A 16,582-nucleotide genomic window follows, 5' to 3' on the forward strand; every position below is an offset into this window, starting at 1 on the left:
AACCAACGGGAAAGACAATGAAAAAGAGTGTTAAAGCTTTAAAATAGTATTTTATTTTATGTCTTATAAAGTATAAACAAATTCATAAAATGTCAAATTCCTAATGAAGTCGAGAATGGAAAACAAATTACTCTTATTACAATTATCAAATGATCCCCAAACTTGTTCCACTTAAACAAAACAAAACTTCATCTAACTATACTACTTACGTAATAGATGGATCCACTTGTTTGTAAGCATGGGCAGCACAAGACCCACAGTACGTATATCCTGCATGGCTACAAAACAAAATATTTTAAAAACTTAATCATCAGGTTCAAAATCAATATAGTCCGGAAAAGAAAACTTTTGAAAGGAATACAATCATGGTAAACATAACAAAGTTGAGTATAGATTAAAAAGCACTGCTGCCCATGATGCAATCTCTAGAGAATAATAGGGAATATAGCATGTTCTAAACCATGTTCCAATTTTAAACTTTAAAAATATTTTGTAATTTTTTTTGGTCTAAAAAAAAAATTTGGAGTTCAAAGCATTCTTGAACTTGCTAATGTATAACACTACTAAAATCTATCTTGACACTCCTCTTCAATAGTATTAGCCTAATACAGAAAAATGATGAGATCCACAGGAAGTCAAATCAGAATAAACCAAACACTATACAACTAACACCTCACTTCACTCTTTGTCTTTAGTGGTATGGGAACTGACTTCGCCATCTGTGTTTTACACTTTTCAATTTACCTACTACACCTTTCCTTTTATCCTCTGGTCTCTCAGCATTTCGTTGGTTCTCTTATCATCTGTAAAATGACGTTTTTTCTGGCCGTGTTTTTCTTTCTTTTCTGATGCCTAATTACATGAGTCTAGAGAGACATGTCTCTTGGTGATTAATTATTAGTGTGTGGCCAAAGGTATGGTGGTAAATGTTTAATAACTGGCTATTCATACGCACAAAAAAATGTATACACATACATATATACATCAGCTTATTATAAATTTCACCAAGACAAAAAGGATTTGTATCACACAACTTACAAATAATGGTAAACTATGGTATTCTTTATTGTAAATTCCATATTATGCATTGATTGTCACGGAATACTTTCACTAATTTTTACTTAACTGTTCTATCCATAGCCAGCCTACAGTTACAATGACAAACAAGGGGAACAACGAAGGTATAGGCCTGAACTTCACCCATTACTCAATGACTTGCATAACTTCTTTGCTCATAGGATAACATTTTTTGAATACTAGAAAGACTACTTCCTCACTTTTTTGGTGCTAATTACAATTAAAAGGCTACAGGCGTAACATTATTTTAAAATTAATCTGCATTATTATTAACATTTTTTCCATTACTTTCTTAAAATATAGACAGACAATAACTCAAGACCTACAGATCAAACCCTGATTTACTGCATTTCTCAATTTCTGTGAAGTAAATCAATTTCCACCATGATCATTTTCAAGCTAGATCATTATGTCACTGAATGCAGTGAGGAAGGAATGCACAGTAAATTAAAATGACAATAAAAACAGATTGGGATCTTGGGGGTAGCCCTTATGAAACATATTTCTGCAAAGGATAGGCTAAGCCTACTTAAAATTATGCTGAAGAGTTCCCCCCAGAGATCCTTTTTTGTTGTTCAGATGCAGCCTCTCTCTCTAAGCAAACTCAGTAGGTTAACTCACTGCCCTCTCCCCTACATGGGACATGAACTCCCAGGGGTGTGTAAATCTCCCTGGCAACGTGGGATAGAATTTCCAGGATGAGCCGGGACCCAGCATCATGGGACTGAGAAAGCCTTCTTGATCAAAAGGGGAAGGAGAGAAATAAAACAAAGTTTCAGTGGCTGAGAGATTTCAAACAGAGTCTAGAGGTTATCCTAGAGGTAATTCTTATGCATTATATAGAAATCCCTTTTTAGTTTATGGTGTCTTGGAGTAGCTGGAGGGAAGTACCTGAAGATGTTGAGCTGTATTTCACTAACCTTGATTCTTGAAGACAGTTACACAATGATATAACTTTCACAACATGACTGTGATTGCGAAAACCTTGTGGATAGACGAGTAAAAAAAATATGGATAATAAATAAATAAATAATAGGGGATTGGGAGTTAAAATAAATTGGGGAGATTGAAATACTAGTGGTCAATGAGAGGGAAGGGTAAGGGGAATGGGATGTATGAATTTTTTCTTTTTTCCTTCTATTTCTTTTTCTGAAGTGATGCAAATGTTTTAAAAATGATCATAGTCATGAATGCACAACTGTGTGATGATACTGTGAGCCACTGATTATACATGTATGGACTGTATGTGTATGAAGATTTGTCAATAAAAATATTCTTAAAAAACCAGAAAATATATGTAAAGCGTATATCTCGTAAAGAATTTATATCTGAATACATAAAGAACTCTTAAAACTCAGTAAGAAGACAAACCATCTAAATTTCAAAAATAACCAAAAGGTGTGATCAGACACTTCATCAAAGAATAGACTGGGATAGCCATTAAGTACATGAAGAGATGCTCAACATCTTTAATCATTAGGGAAATGCAAATTATAAAACCACAGTGAGATACCATCACATATTTGCTAGAATACTTCAGAATACAGGGATAAGGAAGACACTGTATTTCAGAATTTCACCTATTCTATGAGACAAAAAAAGAAAGGTTTATTTTGTCCAGAAGCTAAATTTTCTGTAGCACATAATCTAACTCAACGTGCATGGATAGAAGATTTAAACACCCCAAACACAGGGAGCCCAGAATGAGAATGAGGGCCTGTAATCCTGTATAACTTAATGTAATGCCAGGATATATCCCAGAGTATATGAAGCACATAATCAAAAAGTATTGGCAGTCTTTTGAGGGATGGGAGAAAAAATATGGAACTATTAAACTTTACCACCAGGGAAATCCCTGATACTGTGTCAAACATTAGGGACACCCACTTCAAGGGGCCAAGCCCTTGATCTTGAGGCTTGCTCTTTTTAAGCTTATTTATGTAGCAGAGAAGCTTAGCCTACCCATAGGTATGCCTAAGAGTTCATTCCCGAGGATCTCTTTTGTTGCTTAGGTCTGGCCTCTCTCTCTAAGCCCAACTCTGCAAGTGTAACCATTACCCACCCTATTATGTGGGGTATGGCATCCAGGGACTGAAAAAAAATACACCAATGTTGTCCCCAGCAACGTGGGTTATGATTCCCAGAGATGAGCCTGGCCCTGGCACTCTGGGATCGACAATGCCTTCCTGAACAAAAGAGGGAAAAGAAATGTAACAAATAAGGTATCAGTGGCTGAGAGAGTTCAAATAGAGTTGAGAGGCTACTCTGGAGACTAACCGTGCAAGTTTCAGCTAGACATTGTTGCCTATCATAGTTTGCCAAACTTCAACGAAAACCATTCCTGCCAACCCTAAAGAACATGCAGGGCATTATACGAGATATTACAAAGGTTCCATGCACCAGGGTAACTTTCCAGAAGCCTACAAGCTCCAAATGGGTTCATTCCTAGACCAGATAAGTCCTGAAACACAGAGGGACCAGCCTCTCTAGAATATCAGCTAGTTCCATTCCCCATCCCATATTATTCACAGCCCCTTCCAACATGAAAAAGTTAGAATGGCCATAGCCTAAATACTGGTAAAGAGTGGGAGAAAGATCAAAGGAGATGGTGGAGTTATACAGAGAAGGTAGGTTTTAACAAATGAGTATGACTGCTGAATCATTATATTGATATTTCTTTTAATGTCCAGTGACTTGGAGTAGCTAGTAGTAAAAACCTAAAATTGTAGAATTGTACTCCATACCAAACTCTGAAATCTGTTCTACAACTAAGTGTTGTGGCATGCTTTGAAACGTATTGCTTTTTTGCATATATGTCATTTTTCACAAAAAGAAAAATAAAAGTCAATTGTGATGATGAATGCACAGTTATATGATGATATTGTGAACCACTGATTGTATAATTTGGATAATTACTTGGTAAGTGAATATATATCAGTAAAACTGCATTAAAACAAAAAAAAAGAAATACTACCGTTAAGATTAGGAACAAGAAAGGATGTTTATCACTATTTCTATTGACATTGCATAGGTAGTACTAAGCATGCCATATTACTTCATTGAGGTATAATTCAAATTTCATAAAATGCAAAGATCTCAAATAAAAAAACAGAAAACGTGACCATACCAAGTGCAGAAAAGATGTGGAAGAGCTGCAACTCTCATACATTGGTTGTAGAAACGTAAAATGGTACAACTATTTTGGAAAACAGTTTGGTTACTTCTTAAAAAGTTAAATATACCCCTTGCATATGACCCAGCCAATTCACAATTAGAGAAATGAAAGCATTAGGTTCCACACAAAAATTTGTACACGAATGTTCATAGTCACTTTATTTGTGGTAGCCCAAAACTGGAAACAACCTCAAACAGTAAATGGATAAACAAATTATAGTATCTCCATACAATGGAACATTTCTCAGCAATACAAAGGAGTGAACTACTGGTACACTCAAAATAATCATGCTGAGTAAAAGAAGTCAAACAAAAAGAGTTTATATGGTATGATTCCATCTATATAAAACTCTAGAAAACATAAACTAATCTACAATGACAGTTAATATGTGGATGCCAGAGAGGAAGAGGCCAGAGATGTGGAGGAGGGAACAAGAACAAAAGGGCAAAAACTTTTTGTGGTAATGAGTATGTTCATTATCTGATTGTCATGATGGTTTAATGGGTATATAAATGTCAAAATTTATTAAACTGCAAAATTTGTTGTATATTAATCATATATTGAAGCTATTCTTTTAAAAATGGTCCTTATCTCAACTAGTTCAAGACATGAATGGAGAAAAAGAAACTCACATGAAGCCATGTTTGTTATGAAGTTAAGTAATATGGGACATAGAACAGGCACAAGGAAATCACTGAAGGCTTTACTGATCATATTAATGGTAATCCCTCTATCCCTACAGTTCTTGCAAGGGAGCTTATCAAGTTGCCTCAATAAGGCACTACTCTTACAACTTAGTTCTGAACTTAGAAGGAAATTCCTTGGCTTAGCACACTCAGTTCTGCTGTCATCCTGCACCGATCCTGATCCCAATACTGACTGCCTGAGATCCCAATACTGGCTGCCTCAGATTCCTAACACCTGTTCCCACTCTTAATATTATTGGTTCCCTTTACAATTCAGAAGTATGCATCTTTCCTGTCCATATGGACTTTAAAAACTAAGTGGTCCACCTACATCTCCCCTGGTTCTTCTCAAACCTGAATAACATCTCAGATTTTCAACACCTTTTTGCTGTCAGTTGTCACCCATATCCCATCTGTCCGCCTTTCAACCCTTATACCTTAAACTGGTGTTTCCACCAGAGGTATGTTTTTCAGGCTTTAGTTCCTATTTGCTATCCTTGAAATTTAAAGGGCCTAATCCCCAAACCATACTCCAGTCTCAAATAACCTATCTTTCTAATCTGAGTCTCTCTCAATTTTACCAATCTTGTTCCTGCCCAAACTCAGTTCTTAACAGTCAGAAAGGCTTTTTTAAAAAAGCTGGATACTTGAAGTACAGGTAAGACTTGAATGGTAAGAGTGTCAGGGTAAGGGCATTCCAGACTGAAGGAAGAAGAAGAGCAAATGCCCAAGTGCACAGTGTAGATAAGAAAATACGAGGCGGGCCTCAGTGAAACAACAGTAATGCCAAGCAGGAGCCAGGCAGAAGAGTTAGGCATGATAAAGCAAGATACTAAAGAAAATACTGCAAACTCTTGAGCAGGGGACTAACAATATGAAATTATTAACAGTCTGGCACTGAAAAACATTAGCACATAGGACAGATTAGATACAAAAGAAGATTGTCTCGGAAATTGGCGCAGTATATACCAAGCATCAGGTAGTAAGGCCATAGTCTACGATGGCATCACTGCCAGTAGAAATGAGGAATGGACAACTATCACGTCTAGAAAGGAGAACCCGACATAGCCTTAGTGACAAGAGTATCAAGGATGATGATGATGATGGTGGTAATAACATTTACTGAATGCATATTATCTGACAGGTACTCGTCTAAGTACTTAAAAAAGTTAACTCATTTATCCTCACAGTAATCCCATGAGATAGGAATTTTTCTCATTTTATACACGAAGACTTTAAAATAGAAAATTTAAGAAACTTGCTTCCCTTAGGTAGTAAGTGGCCAAGCAGGGACTTAAATAAAGCCAGGCTTTAGAGCTCCAGAGCCTACATGTTCCGCCACCAGAAGAGACCTTTATGTTTCAAGGAAGAATGGAAGAATTCCATGAAGCAACAAGCCCAGAAATTTAAAAAGCTCTTATTTAATCATGTATCCTACTAGACCACAGGGAAGAATGATAGATTTAAAAACACAATTGAGTTAAATATACGGTTTATAACAGAATTCAGATGTAATGATTTTAGTCCTTTCTGAAGTTAAAGCTTAGAAGTGTGCTTGAAATAAGGACAATAATTGCACAGGAGAGTTTAAGAGAGTATCTATTCTAGAGTGTTAAAAAAAAAAGCACTAAGTATACTACTCCACTTAACCCCCACAATAAAGAATTCTAATTCATGAAAGGAGCAAGATCACAGTTAAAGAGAACTTCTAATACTTTCTTTTTCCTGGTTCAGATACAAGGTAAAAAAAGAAAGTCATGGTAATAACTATCACATTTTGCCACTAACCCTCTGGGTCCTATACCTTTCTTTAGCTAACAAAATCTATGGTTCTACATGTGTGTGGGAACAAGGTTTCCTCAAGAGATGACCCATAACAAAGGAGACTTCACTAAGAGAACATCTGAGGTTTTCTCTTTTGTGTGTAACAGCCAGATAGGCAATGCAAATTTGAGCTTTACAGATACTCAAATATGCATCATAAAAATGTGTCCCACTCAGTCTTTTACAGATCTTAAAATCCTTAACGGAAAAAATTATACCCACTAGTTTTCTAAGTAATTCTGATTTCCAACATGTCTTCTCATAAAGGAAAATACAAAATTATAATTTTTAAAATTATAATTTAATACCTATTATTTGTCATTAGGTTGAAACCATACCTCTAAAAATTGATCTTTCTTTTAACAAAGGAGTATGTTAACTTTCATTTCCACACAGCAGAACTTTACATCAGCAAGGCCATCTCATGACCCTCCAGAATTCGTTTCCCCAACAGAGTTACAATCAAATGAAGATGCAAGGCCACACTCTCCATGATAATTTTCTGGTTAAGTAACAGTTTCCCACACAGCAACCTTATACTACATATATAATTCAAATTCCTACCTTAGGAAAATTACAACTACTATATGGCATAGACTTTAACTTGTTCATTCTAAGACCTTCGAGGTCACAGGTGAATAGTATCAACTATGAGTGCCAAGAGTCTACCACACATTCTATGTGAGACTTTTTATTAAAGAGGACATAGGAAATAATGCATGAAGCTTTTCATCAAAGAGGACAGATACAGAATACTTAACTAGGGTTCAGCAAAGTCACATTCTATGGTTCTAGTTAAGTAGTTTTGCTACTTAAAATGGTAGCAAAAATGCAAAATAAAAAAATTGGAGTAAATGAAAAGAAGATCTCCTCCAATCTATAATCTATGAGTTACCTGAGCTAAGGTAAGAGACCTAGAAAGCTAGAAACTAAGTCATAAAACACTGCTACATAAATGTTTATACCTTTAAAATTTTTAAACTGGTTTTTACATCAAAAGACAGATACATTTGATTGATCTCAGGCCAGTTTGTAGAATTAGCTTCAACAGTGCCTCTCTCAACTTCATTTTGCTGTACCTCGCCTTTTATTTTTCTTTCATAGGCCCTGTTTGATGGCCCTCTAGGCTTCAATAAAAAATAATAGTAGGTGATTATGTGCCAAGAAATATCCAAGTTAGCTAGTCACTCTTCAGAATATTTCATTTTTACACAATAAAATTTCACAAATACTACAAAATTATAAGGGCTAAGGAAATCTTTTGAAGTTATTCAAGTCAAATAAGAATAAACTAACCACAATGTTGCATACCTAGATTTTTTCAAGGCTAGAACATATAGCATTTGTGATATTGCTATAAGAGATAACATATTAAGATATCACTTAATATAAACAAGAATTAGACATAAACAACTTATGTACCCCCAGTAACCGAAATAACTATATTAATTTCTGAAGATTCACTGTTTCATGATATACACTGCAGAATTTCTACAGGTATGTTCCACTGTATATATATATACAATGGTCTGTTACATAAATGTTTTTTACCTTTAAAATTTTTTAACTGGTTTTTACATCAAAAGGCGGTGCGACGTAGCACAGAAGCAGCGTTCCTGCCTGCCTCGCGAGAGGCCGGGTTTGTTTCCCGGTGCCTACCCATGCAAGGAAAAAAAAACGGGAAACAAAGGCTAAGATACATTGGGTAGATGGAAATACTAGCAGTCAATGAGAGGGTTGGACAAGGAGTATGGCATGTATGAGATTTTTTTCTTTTATCTTTTTATTTCTTTTTCTGAATTTGATGTAAATGTTCTAAGAAATGTTCATAGTGACAAATAAACAACTACATGATATCGTGCGTTATTGATTATATACGAAGAACGGAATGATCACATGGTAAGAATGTTCGTGTTTGTATGCTGTTGTGTTAAAATGTATATAAATACAATAAAAATAAATATTTAAAACAAAACCAAGAAAAGATTGATAATTTATGGCTCAATATTTATTCAAAAATATTTATTCTATTTAAACTGTATCAACATAAAAATGAGCAATCTGTTTAAGCTCTTCAGAAAGTGTGCTATTTTCACACAGTCTGCTTTGCTTTTCAAGGGTCCCCTGATATGCTTTACATCTTTGAAATACAGTCTAAGAAAAACTGGACTTAGAGAGTTAGAATTTATAAAGATTTGAAGTATGCTTTTCATAGACTTGATTTGAAATAAATGTAGAAATCTCAAAATAAGTTCTCTATTATCATATGAGTAAGTGGTTCTAAAGATCTTTTCACATTACATAACAATAAAATATTTGTCATTGCATTTCTACCCCCCCCCCCCAAAAAAGGTACCCCCAGGGATGAGTCTGGCCCTGTCACCGTGGGATCGACAGCATCATTCTGAATAAAAGGGGGGAAAGAAGTGCAATAAATAAGGTATCAGTGGCTGACGGAGTTCAAATAGAGTCGAGATGCCACTCTGGAGGTCACTCTTACCCAAGCTGCAGTTAGACATTGCTACATATCATAATTTGCCTAACCCCAGCCAAAACCATTACTGCACATCCTAAAGAATCCCTACACCATTATATAAGATTTTCCAAAGGTTCCATGCACTAGGGTAACCTTCCAGAAACTTACAACTTCCAGATAAGTCCCTGGACCAGATACATCCTAAAACCTAGAGGGGTCAACTTCTCCAGAACATCCACTAGTTCCATCCCTGTATCCCATATCATCAACAATCCCTCCCAACATGGAAAAATTGGAAATGGGCATAGCCCAAATACCCTAAAGAGTGGGAGGAGAAAGATCAAAGGTGATGGTGGAGTTATACAGAGAAGGTAGGGTTTAACAGAGGAGTATGATTGCTGAATCATTATATTGATATTTCTTTTACTCTCCAGTATCTTAGAGCAGCCAGAAGTAACCTAAAATTGTAGAGCTGTAACCCAACAAATTTTGAAATCTGTTCTACAACTAATTGTTGCAATGTGCTTTGAAATTTATTGCTTTTTTTATACATGCTTATTTTTCACAAAAAAAAAGTCGATAGTGATAAATTTTTTTAAAAGGTAGAAAACAAAAAAGAAAGAAAGCCTAGAGCTACAGAACCTCTCTTATCTGATGCATCTTATCAGTTTTCTTAAAATAAATTAGGGAAGCAATTTCTTCCTGTTGGACCCACGGAGGAGGTGCCCATAGCTCGTGGAGTACTTGGGCCAAGTGCAATGAATAGACTGGAGAACAACTTACAACAACTAGAAATGGAAGTTGAAGTAAATGGTCTATTCACAACAGCAACATAAAAAATAAAATAAATTTATCAAGAAAAGTCCCATGTCGGAGAAGATGGCGGCTTAGTAAGACGCGCGGATCTTAGTTTCTCCTCCAGAACAGCTACTAGGGGAGTAGAAACGATACAGAACAGCGCCCAAAGCCACAACAGAGATAAAAAAGACAGCGTACCCCATCCTGGAACGGCTGGCTGGCTGAGAGAACCCGCTCCAGTGAGATCGCCGAGGGGCGCGGGCTTCACCGGGCAGGGCGGCAAGCGGCCGGAGTCACTCCCTTCCCCCTTCCCGGGCCGGCTGGGAGAATTGGACAGGCGGTCCCCTCAAACCACGGCGGCTGGCACCCACACCACGTGCGGCCCCCCGGACCAACTGAGAGAATTGGATCGGAAATCCCCAGGCCACGGAGAACGGTGACGGGTGGGGGGGGCCCTTCCAAACCCGTGACTCCCCAGGAACGGTGCACTCTCCCGGGCGGGCTGCTGCGGCTGGCGCCCTCCCGCCACGCTTGGTGCCCCGGACCAACTAGGAAATTCGGACGGGCGCTTTCCCGGGCTGCGGCGGCCAGCGACCCTCCCTGTGTTCGGACCCCGGGCCGGCTGGCACTCTTCCAAGCTGCTTCGGCTAGCGAACTTCCCGGACGGCGAGAGTTTTCCAAAGTTAAAGGTCCCACAGCACCTTTTACTGGTGGGACCCGCAGACAAACGTGTGCCACAAGCGTCACCTACTGGGCAGGATAAGAAAAACAGAACCCAGAGATTTCACAGAAAAATCTTCCAAACTTTTGGATCCAACACCCAGGGAAATCTGTCTAAATGCGCAGACGCCAGCAGAAGATAACGGATAACGCTCAAAAAATTGAAAATATGGCCCAGTCAAAGGAACAAACGAATAGTTCAAATGAGATACAGGAGCTGAGACAACTAATGCTGAATATACGAACAGAAATGGAAAACCTCTTCAAAAACGAAATCGATAAATTGAGGGAGGACATGAAGAAGACATGGGCTGAACATAAAGAAGAAATAGAAAAACTGAAAAAACAAATCACAGAACTTATGGAAGTGAAGGAAAAAGTAGAAAAGATGGAAAAAACAATGGATACCTACAATGATAGATTCAAAGAGACAGAAGATAGAATTAGTGATTTGGAGGATGGAACATCTGAATTCCAAAAACAAACAGAAACTATCGGGAAAAGAATGGAAAAATTTGAACAGGGTATCAGGGAACTCAAGGACAATATGTAGCGCACAAATATGCGTGTTGTGGGTGTCCCAGAAGGAGAAGAGAAGGGAAAAGGAGGAGAAAAACTAATGGAAGAAATTATCACTGAAAATTTCCCAACTCTTATGAAAGACCTAAAATTACAGATCCAAGAAGTGCAGCGCACCCCAAAGAGATTAGACCCAAATAGGCGTTCTCCAAGACACTTACTAGTTAGAATGTCAGAGGTCAAAGAGAAAGAGAGGATCTTGAAAGCAGCAAGAGAAAAACAATCCATCACATACAAGGGAAACCCAATAAGACTATGTGTAGATTTCTCAGCAGAAACCATGGAGGCTAGAAGAGAGTGGGATGATATATTTAAATTACTAAAAGAGAAAAACTGCCAACCAAGACTCCTATATCCAGCAAAATTGTCCTTCAACAATGAGGGAGAAATTAAAACATTCTCAGACAAAAAGTCACTGAGAGAATTTGTGACCAAGAGACCAGCTCTGCAAGAAATACTAAAGGGAGCACTAGAGTCAGAAACGAAAACACAGAAGAGAGAGGTATGGAGAAGAGTGTAGAAGGAAGGAAAGTCAGATATGATATATATAATACAAAAGGCAAAATGGTAGAGGAAAATATTATCCAAACAGTAATAACTCTAAATGTTAATGGACTGAATTCCCCAATCAAAAGACATAGACTGGCAGAATGGATTAAAAAACAGGATCCTTCTATATGCTGTCTACAGGAAACACATCTTAGACCCAAAGATAAACATAGGTTGAAAGTGAAAGGTTGGGAAAAGATATTTCATGCAAATAACAACCAGAAAATAGCAGGAGTGGCTATACTAATATTCAACAAGTTAGACTTCAAATGTAAAACAGTTAAAAGAGACAAAGAAGGACACTATATACTAATAAAAGGAACAATTAAACAAGAAGACATAACAATCATAAATATTTACGCACCGAACCAGAATGCCCCAAAATACGTGAGGAATACACTGCAAACACTGAAAAGGGAAATAGACACAAATACCATAATAGTTGGAGACTTCAATTCCCCACTCTCATCAATGGACAGAACATCTAGACAGAGGATCAATAAAGAAATAGAGAATCCGAATATTATTATAAATGAGCTAGACTTAACAGACATTTATAGGACATTACATCCCACAACAGCAGGATACACCTTTTTCTCAAGTGCTTATGGATCATTCTCAAAGACAGACCATATGCTGGGTCACAAAGCAAGTCTTAACAAATTTAAAAAGACTGAAATCATACACAACACTTTCTCGGATCATAAAGGAATAAAGTTGGAAATCAATAATAGGCGGAGTGCCAGAAAATTCACAAATACGTGGAGGCTCAACAACACACTCTTAAACAACGACTGGGTCAAAGAAGAAATTGCAAGAGAAATTAGTAAATACCTCGAGGCGAATGAAAATGAAAACACAACATATCAAAACTTATGGGATGCAGCAAAGGCAGTGCTAGAGGGAAATTTATTGCCCTAAATGCCTATATCAGAAAAGAAGAAAAGGCAAAAATGCAGGAATTAACTGTTCACTTGGAAGAACTGGAGAAAGAACAGCAAACTAATCCCAAAGCAAGCAAAAGGAAAGAAATAACAAAGATCAGAGCAGAAATAAATGAAATTTAAAACATGAAAACAATAGAGAAAATCAATAAGACCAGAAGTTGGTTCTATGAGAAAATCAGTAAGATTGATGGGCCCTTAGCAAGATTGACAAAAAGAAGAAGAGAGAGGATGCAAATAAATAAGATCAGAAATGGAAGAGGAGACATAACTACTGACCTCACAGAAATAAAGGAGGTAATAACAGGATACTATGAACAACTTTACGCTAGTAAATACAACAATTTAGATGAAATGGACAAGTTCCAAGAAAGGCATGAACAACCAACTTTGACTCAAGAAGAAATAGATGACCTCAACAAACCAATCACAAGTAAAGAAATTGAATTAGTCATTCAAAAGCTTCCTAAAAAGAAAAGTCCAGGACCAGATGGCTTCACATGTGAATTCTACCAAACATTCCAGAAAGAATTAGTACCAACTCTCTCAAACTCTTCAAAAAAATCGAAGTGGAGGGAAAACTACCTAATTCATTCTATGAAGCCAACATCACCCTCATACCAAAACCAGGCAAAGATATTACAAAAAAAGAAAACTACAGACCAATCTCTCTAATGAATATAGATGCAAAAATCCTCAATAAAATTCTAGCAAATCGTATCCAACAACACATTAAAAGAATTATACATCATGACCAAGTAGGATTCATCCCAGGTATGCAAGCATGGTTCAACATAAGAAAATCAATTAATGTAATACACCATATCAACAAATCAAAGCAGAAAAATCACGTGATCATCTCAATTGATGCAGAGAAGGCATTTGACAAGATTCAACATCCTTTCCTGTTGAAAACACTTCAAAAGATAGGAATACAAGGGAACTTCCTTAAAATGATAGAAGGAATATATGAAAAACCCACAGCTAATATCATCCTCAATGGGGAAAAATTGAAAACTTTCCCCCTAAGATCAGGAACAAGACAAGGATGTCCACTATCACCACTATTATTCAACATTGTGTTGGAGGTTCTAGCCAGAGCAATTAGACAAGAAAAAGAAATACAAGGCATCAAAATTGGAAAGGAAGAAGTAAAACTATCACTGTTTGCAGACGATATGATACTACACGTTGAAAACCCAGAAAAATCCACAACAAAACTACTAGAGCTAATAAATGAGTACAGCAAAGTAGCAGGTTACAAGATCAACATTCAAAAATCTGTAGCATTTCTATACACTAGTAATGAACAAGCTGAGGGGGAAATCAAGAAACGAATCCCATTTACAATTGCAACTAAAAGAATAAAATACCTAGGAACAAATTTAACTAAAGAGACAAAAAACCTATATAAATAAAACTACAAAAAACTGTTAAAAGAAATCACAGAAGACCTAAATAGATGGAAGGGCATACCGTGTTCATGGATTGGAAGACTAAATATAGTTAAGATGTCAATTCTACCTAAATTGATTTACAGATTCAATGCAATACCAATCAAAATCCCAACAACTTATTTTTCAGAAATAGAAAAACCAATAAGCAAGTTTATCTGGAAGGGCAGGGTGTCCCGAATTGCTAAAAACATCTTGAGGAAAAAAAATGAAGCTGGAGGTCTCGCGCTGCCTGACTTTAAGGCATATTATGAAGCCACAGTGGTCAAAACAGCATGGTATTGGCATAAAGATAGATATATCGACCAATGGAATCGAATAGAGTGCTCAGATATAGATCCTCTCATCTATGGACATTTGATCTTTGATAAGGCAGTCAAGCCAACTCACCTGGGACAGAACAGTCTCTTCAATAAATGGTGCCTAGAGAACTGGATATCCATATGTAAAAGAATGAAAGAAGACCCATCTCTCACACCCTATACAAAAGTTAACTCAAAATGGATCAAAGATCTAAACATTAGGTCTAAGACCATAAAACAGTTAGAGGAAAATGTTGGGAGATATCTTATGAATCTTACAACTGGAGGCGATTTTATGGACCTTAAACCTAAAGCAAGAGCACTGAAGAAGGAAATAAATAAATGGGAGCTCCTCAAAATTAAACACTTTTGTGCATCAAAGAACTTCATCAAGAAAGTAGAAAGACAGCCTACACAATGGGAGACAATATTTGGAAATGACATATCAGATAAAGGTCTAGTATCCAGAATTTATAAAGAGATTGTTCAACTCAACAACAAAAAGACAGCCAACCCAATTACAAAATGGGAAAAAGACTTAAACAGACAACTCTCAGAAGAGGAAATACAAATGGCCAAAAGGCACATGAAGAGATGCTCAATGTCCCTGGCCATTAGAGAAATGCAAATCAAAACCACAATGAGATATCATCTCACACCCACCAGAATGGCCATTATCAACAAAACAGAAAATGACAAGTGCTGGAGAGGATGCGGTGAAAGAGGCACACTTATCCACTGTTGGTGGGAATGTCAAATGGTGCAACCACTGTGGAAGGCAGTTTGGCAGTTCCTCAAAAAGCTGAATATAGAATTGCCATACGACCCAGCAATACCATTGCTGGGAATCTACTCAAAGGACTTAAGGGCAAAGACACAAACGGACATTTGCACACCAATGTTTATAGCAGCGTTATTTACAATTGCAAAGAGATGGAAACAGCCAAAATCTCCATCAACAGAAGAGTGGCTAAACAAACTGTGGTATATACATATGATGGAATATTATGCAGCTTTAAGACAAGATAAACTTATGAAGCATGTAATAACATGGATGGACCTAGAGAACATTATGCTGAGTGAGTCTAGCCAAAAACTAAAGGACAAATACTGTATGGTCCCACTGATGTGAACGGACATTCGAGAATAAATTTGGAATATGTCATTGGTAACAGAGTCCAGCAGGAGGTAGAAACAGGGTAAGACAATGGGCAATTGGAGCTGAAGGGATACAGACTGTGCAACAGGACTAGATACAAAAACTCAAAAATGGACAGCACAATAATACCTAATTGTAAAGTAATCATGTTAAAACACTGAATGAAGCTGCATCTGAGCTATAGGTTTTTGTTTTGTTTTGTTTTGTTTTGTTTTGTTTTTACTATTATTACTTTTATTTTTTTCTCTATATTAACATTCTATATCTTTTTCAGTTGTGTTGCTAGTTCTTCTAAACCGATGCAAATGTACTAAGAAATGATGATCATGCATCTATGTGATGATGTTAAGAATTACTGATTGCATATGTAGAATGGTATGATTTCTAAATGTTGGGTTTATTTCTTTTTTTCCATTAATTAAAAAAAAAAAAAAAGGAGAGAGAAGGGGTAATTGGAGCTGAAGGGATACAGACTGTGCAACAGGACTGGATATAAAAACTCAGAAATGGACAGCACAATACTACCTAATTGTAATGCAATTATGTTAAAACATTGAATGAAGCTGCATGTGAGGTATAGGTTTTTTTTTCTCTCTATTATTGTTTTAATTCTTATTCTGTGGTCTTTTTATTTCTTTTTCTAAATCGATGCAAATGTACTAAGAAATGATGAATATGCAACTATGTGATGATATTAAGAATTACTGATTGTACATGTAGAATGGAATGATTTCTAAATGTTTTGTTAATTTTTTTAATTAATTAAAATAAATAAATAAATAAATAAATAAATTACGAAAACTTTCTGAAAACAAAAAAAAGGTAACTCTGGAGAGTAA

General features: G+C 36.5%; 1 protein-coding gene across 7 annotated transcripts in view; it reads right to left on the minus strand.

Annotated features, from left to right (window-relative positions):
* Positions 1-16,582, minus strand: part of MEMO1 (mediator of cell motility 1) — a 164,382-nt gene that overhangs the window by 71,473 nt on the left and 76,327 nt on the right. For 4 of the 7 annotated variants that reach the window (XR_013164569.1, XM_077134986.1, XM_077134988.1 and 1 more), the window contains one exon: positions 210-278. The exons of 2 other annotated variants lie outside the window; for them this stretch is intronic. Coding sequence is in view for 4 of the 5 variants with exons in the window: in XM_077134986.1 (XP_076991101.1) it covers positions 210-278 (69 nt within the window). In the remaining variant the exon portion in view is untranslated. Of the gene's footprint in view, positions 1-209; positions 279-8,313; positions 8,382-16,582 lie in introns of those variants that run through there. One more of the 7 variants, XM_077134990.1, reaches the window with a different exon arrangement.

Source organism: Tamandua tetradactyla, chromosome 17 (assembly GCF_023851605.1).
Source record: "Tamandua tetradactyla isolate mTamTet1 chromosome 17, mTamTet1.pri, whole genome shotgun sequence".
Lineage (NCBI taxonomy): Eukaryota > Metazoa > Chordata > Mammalia > Pilosa > Myrmecophagidae > Tamandua > Tamandua tetradactyla.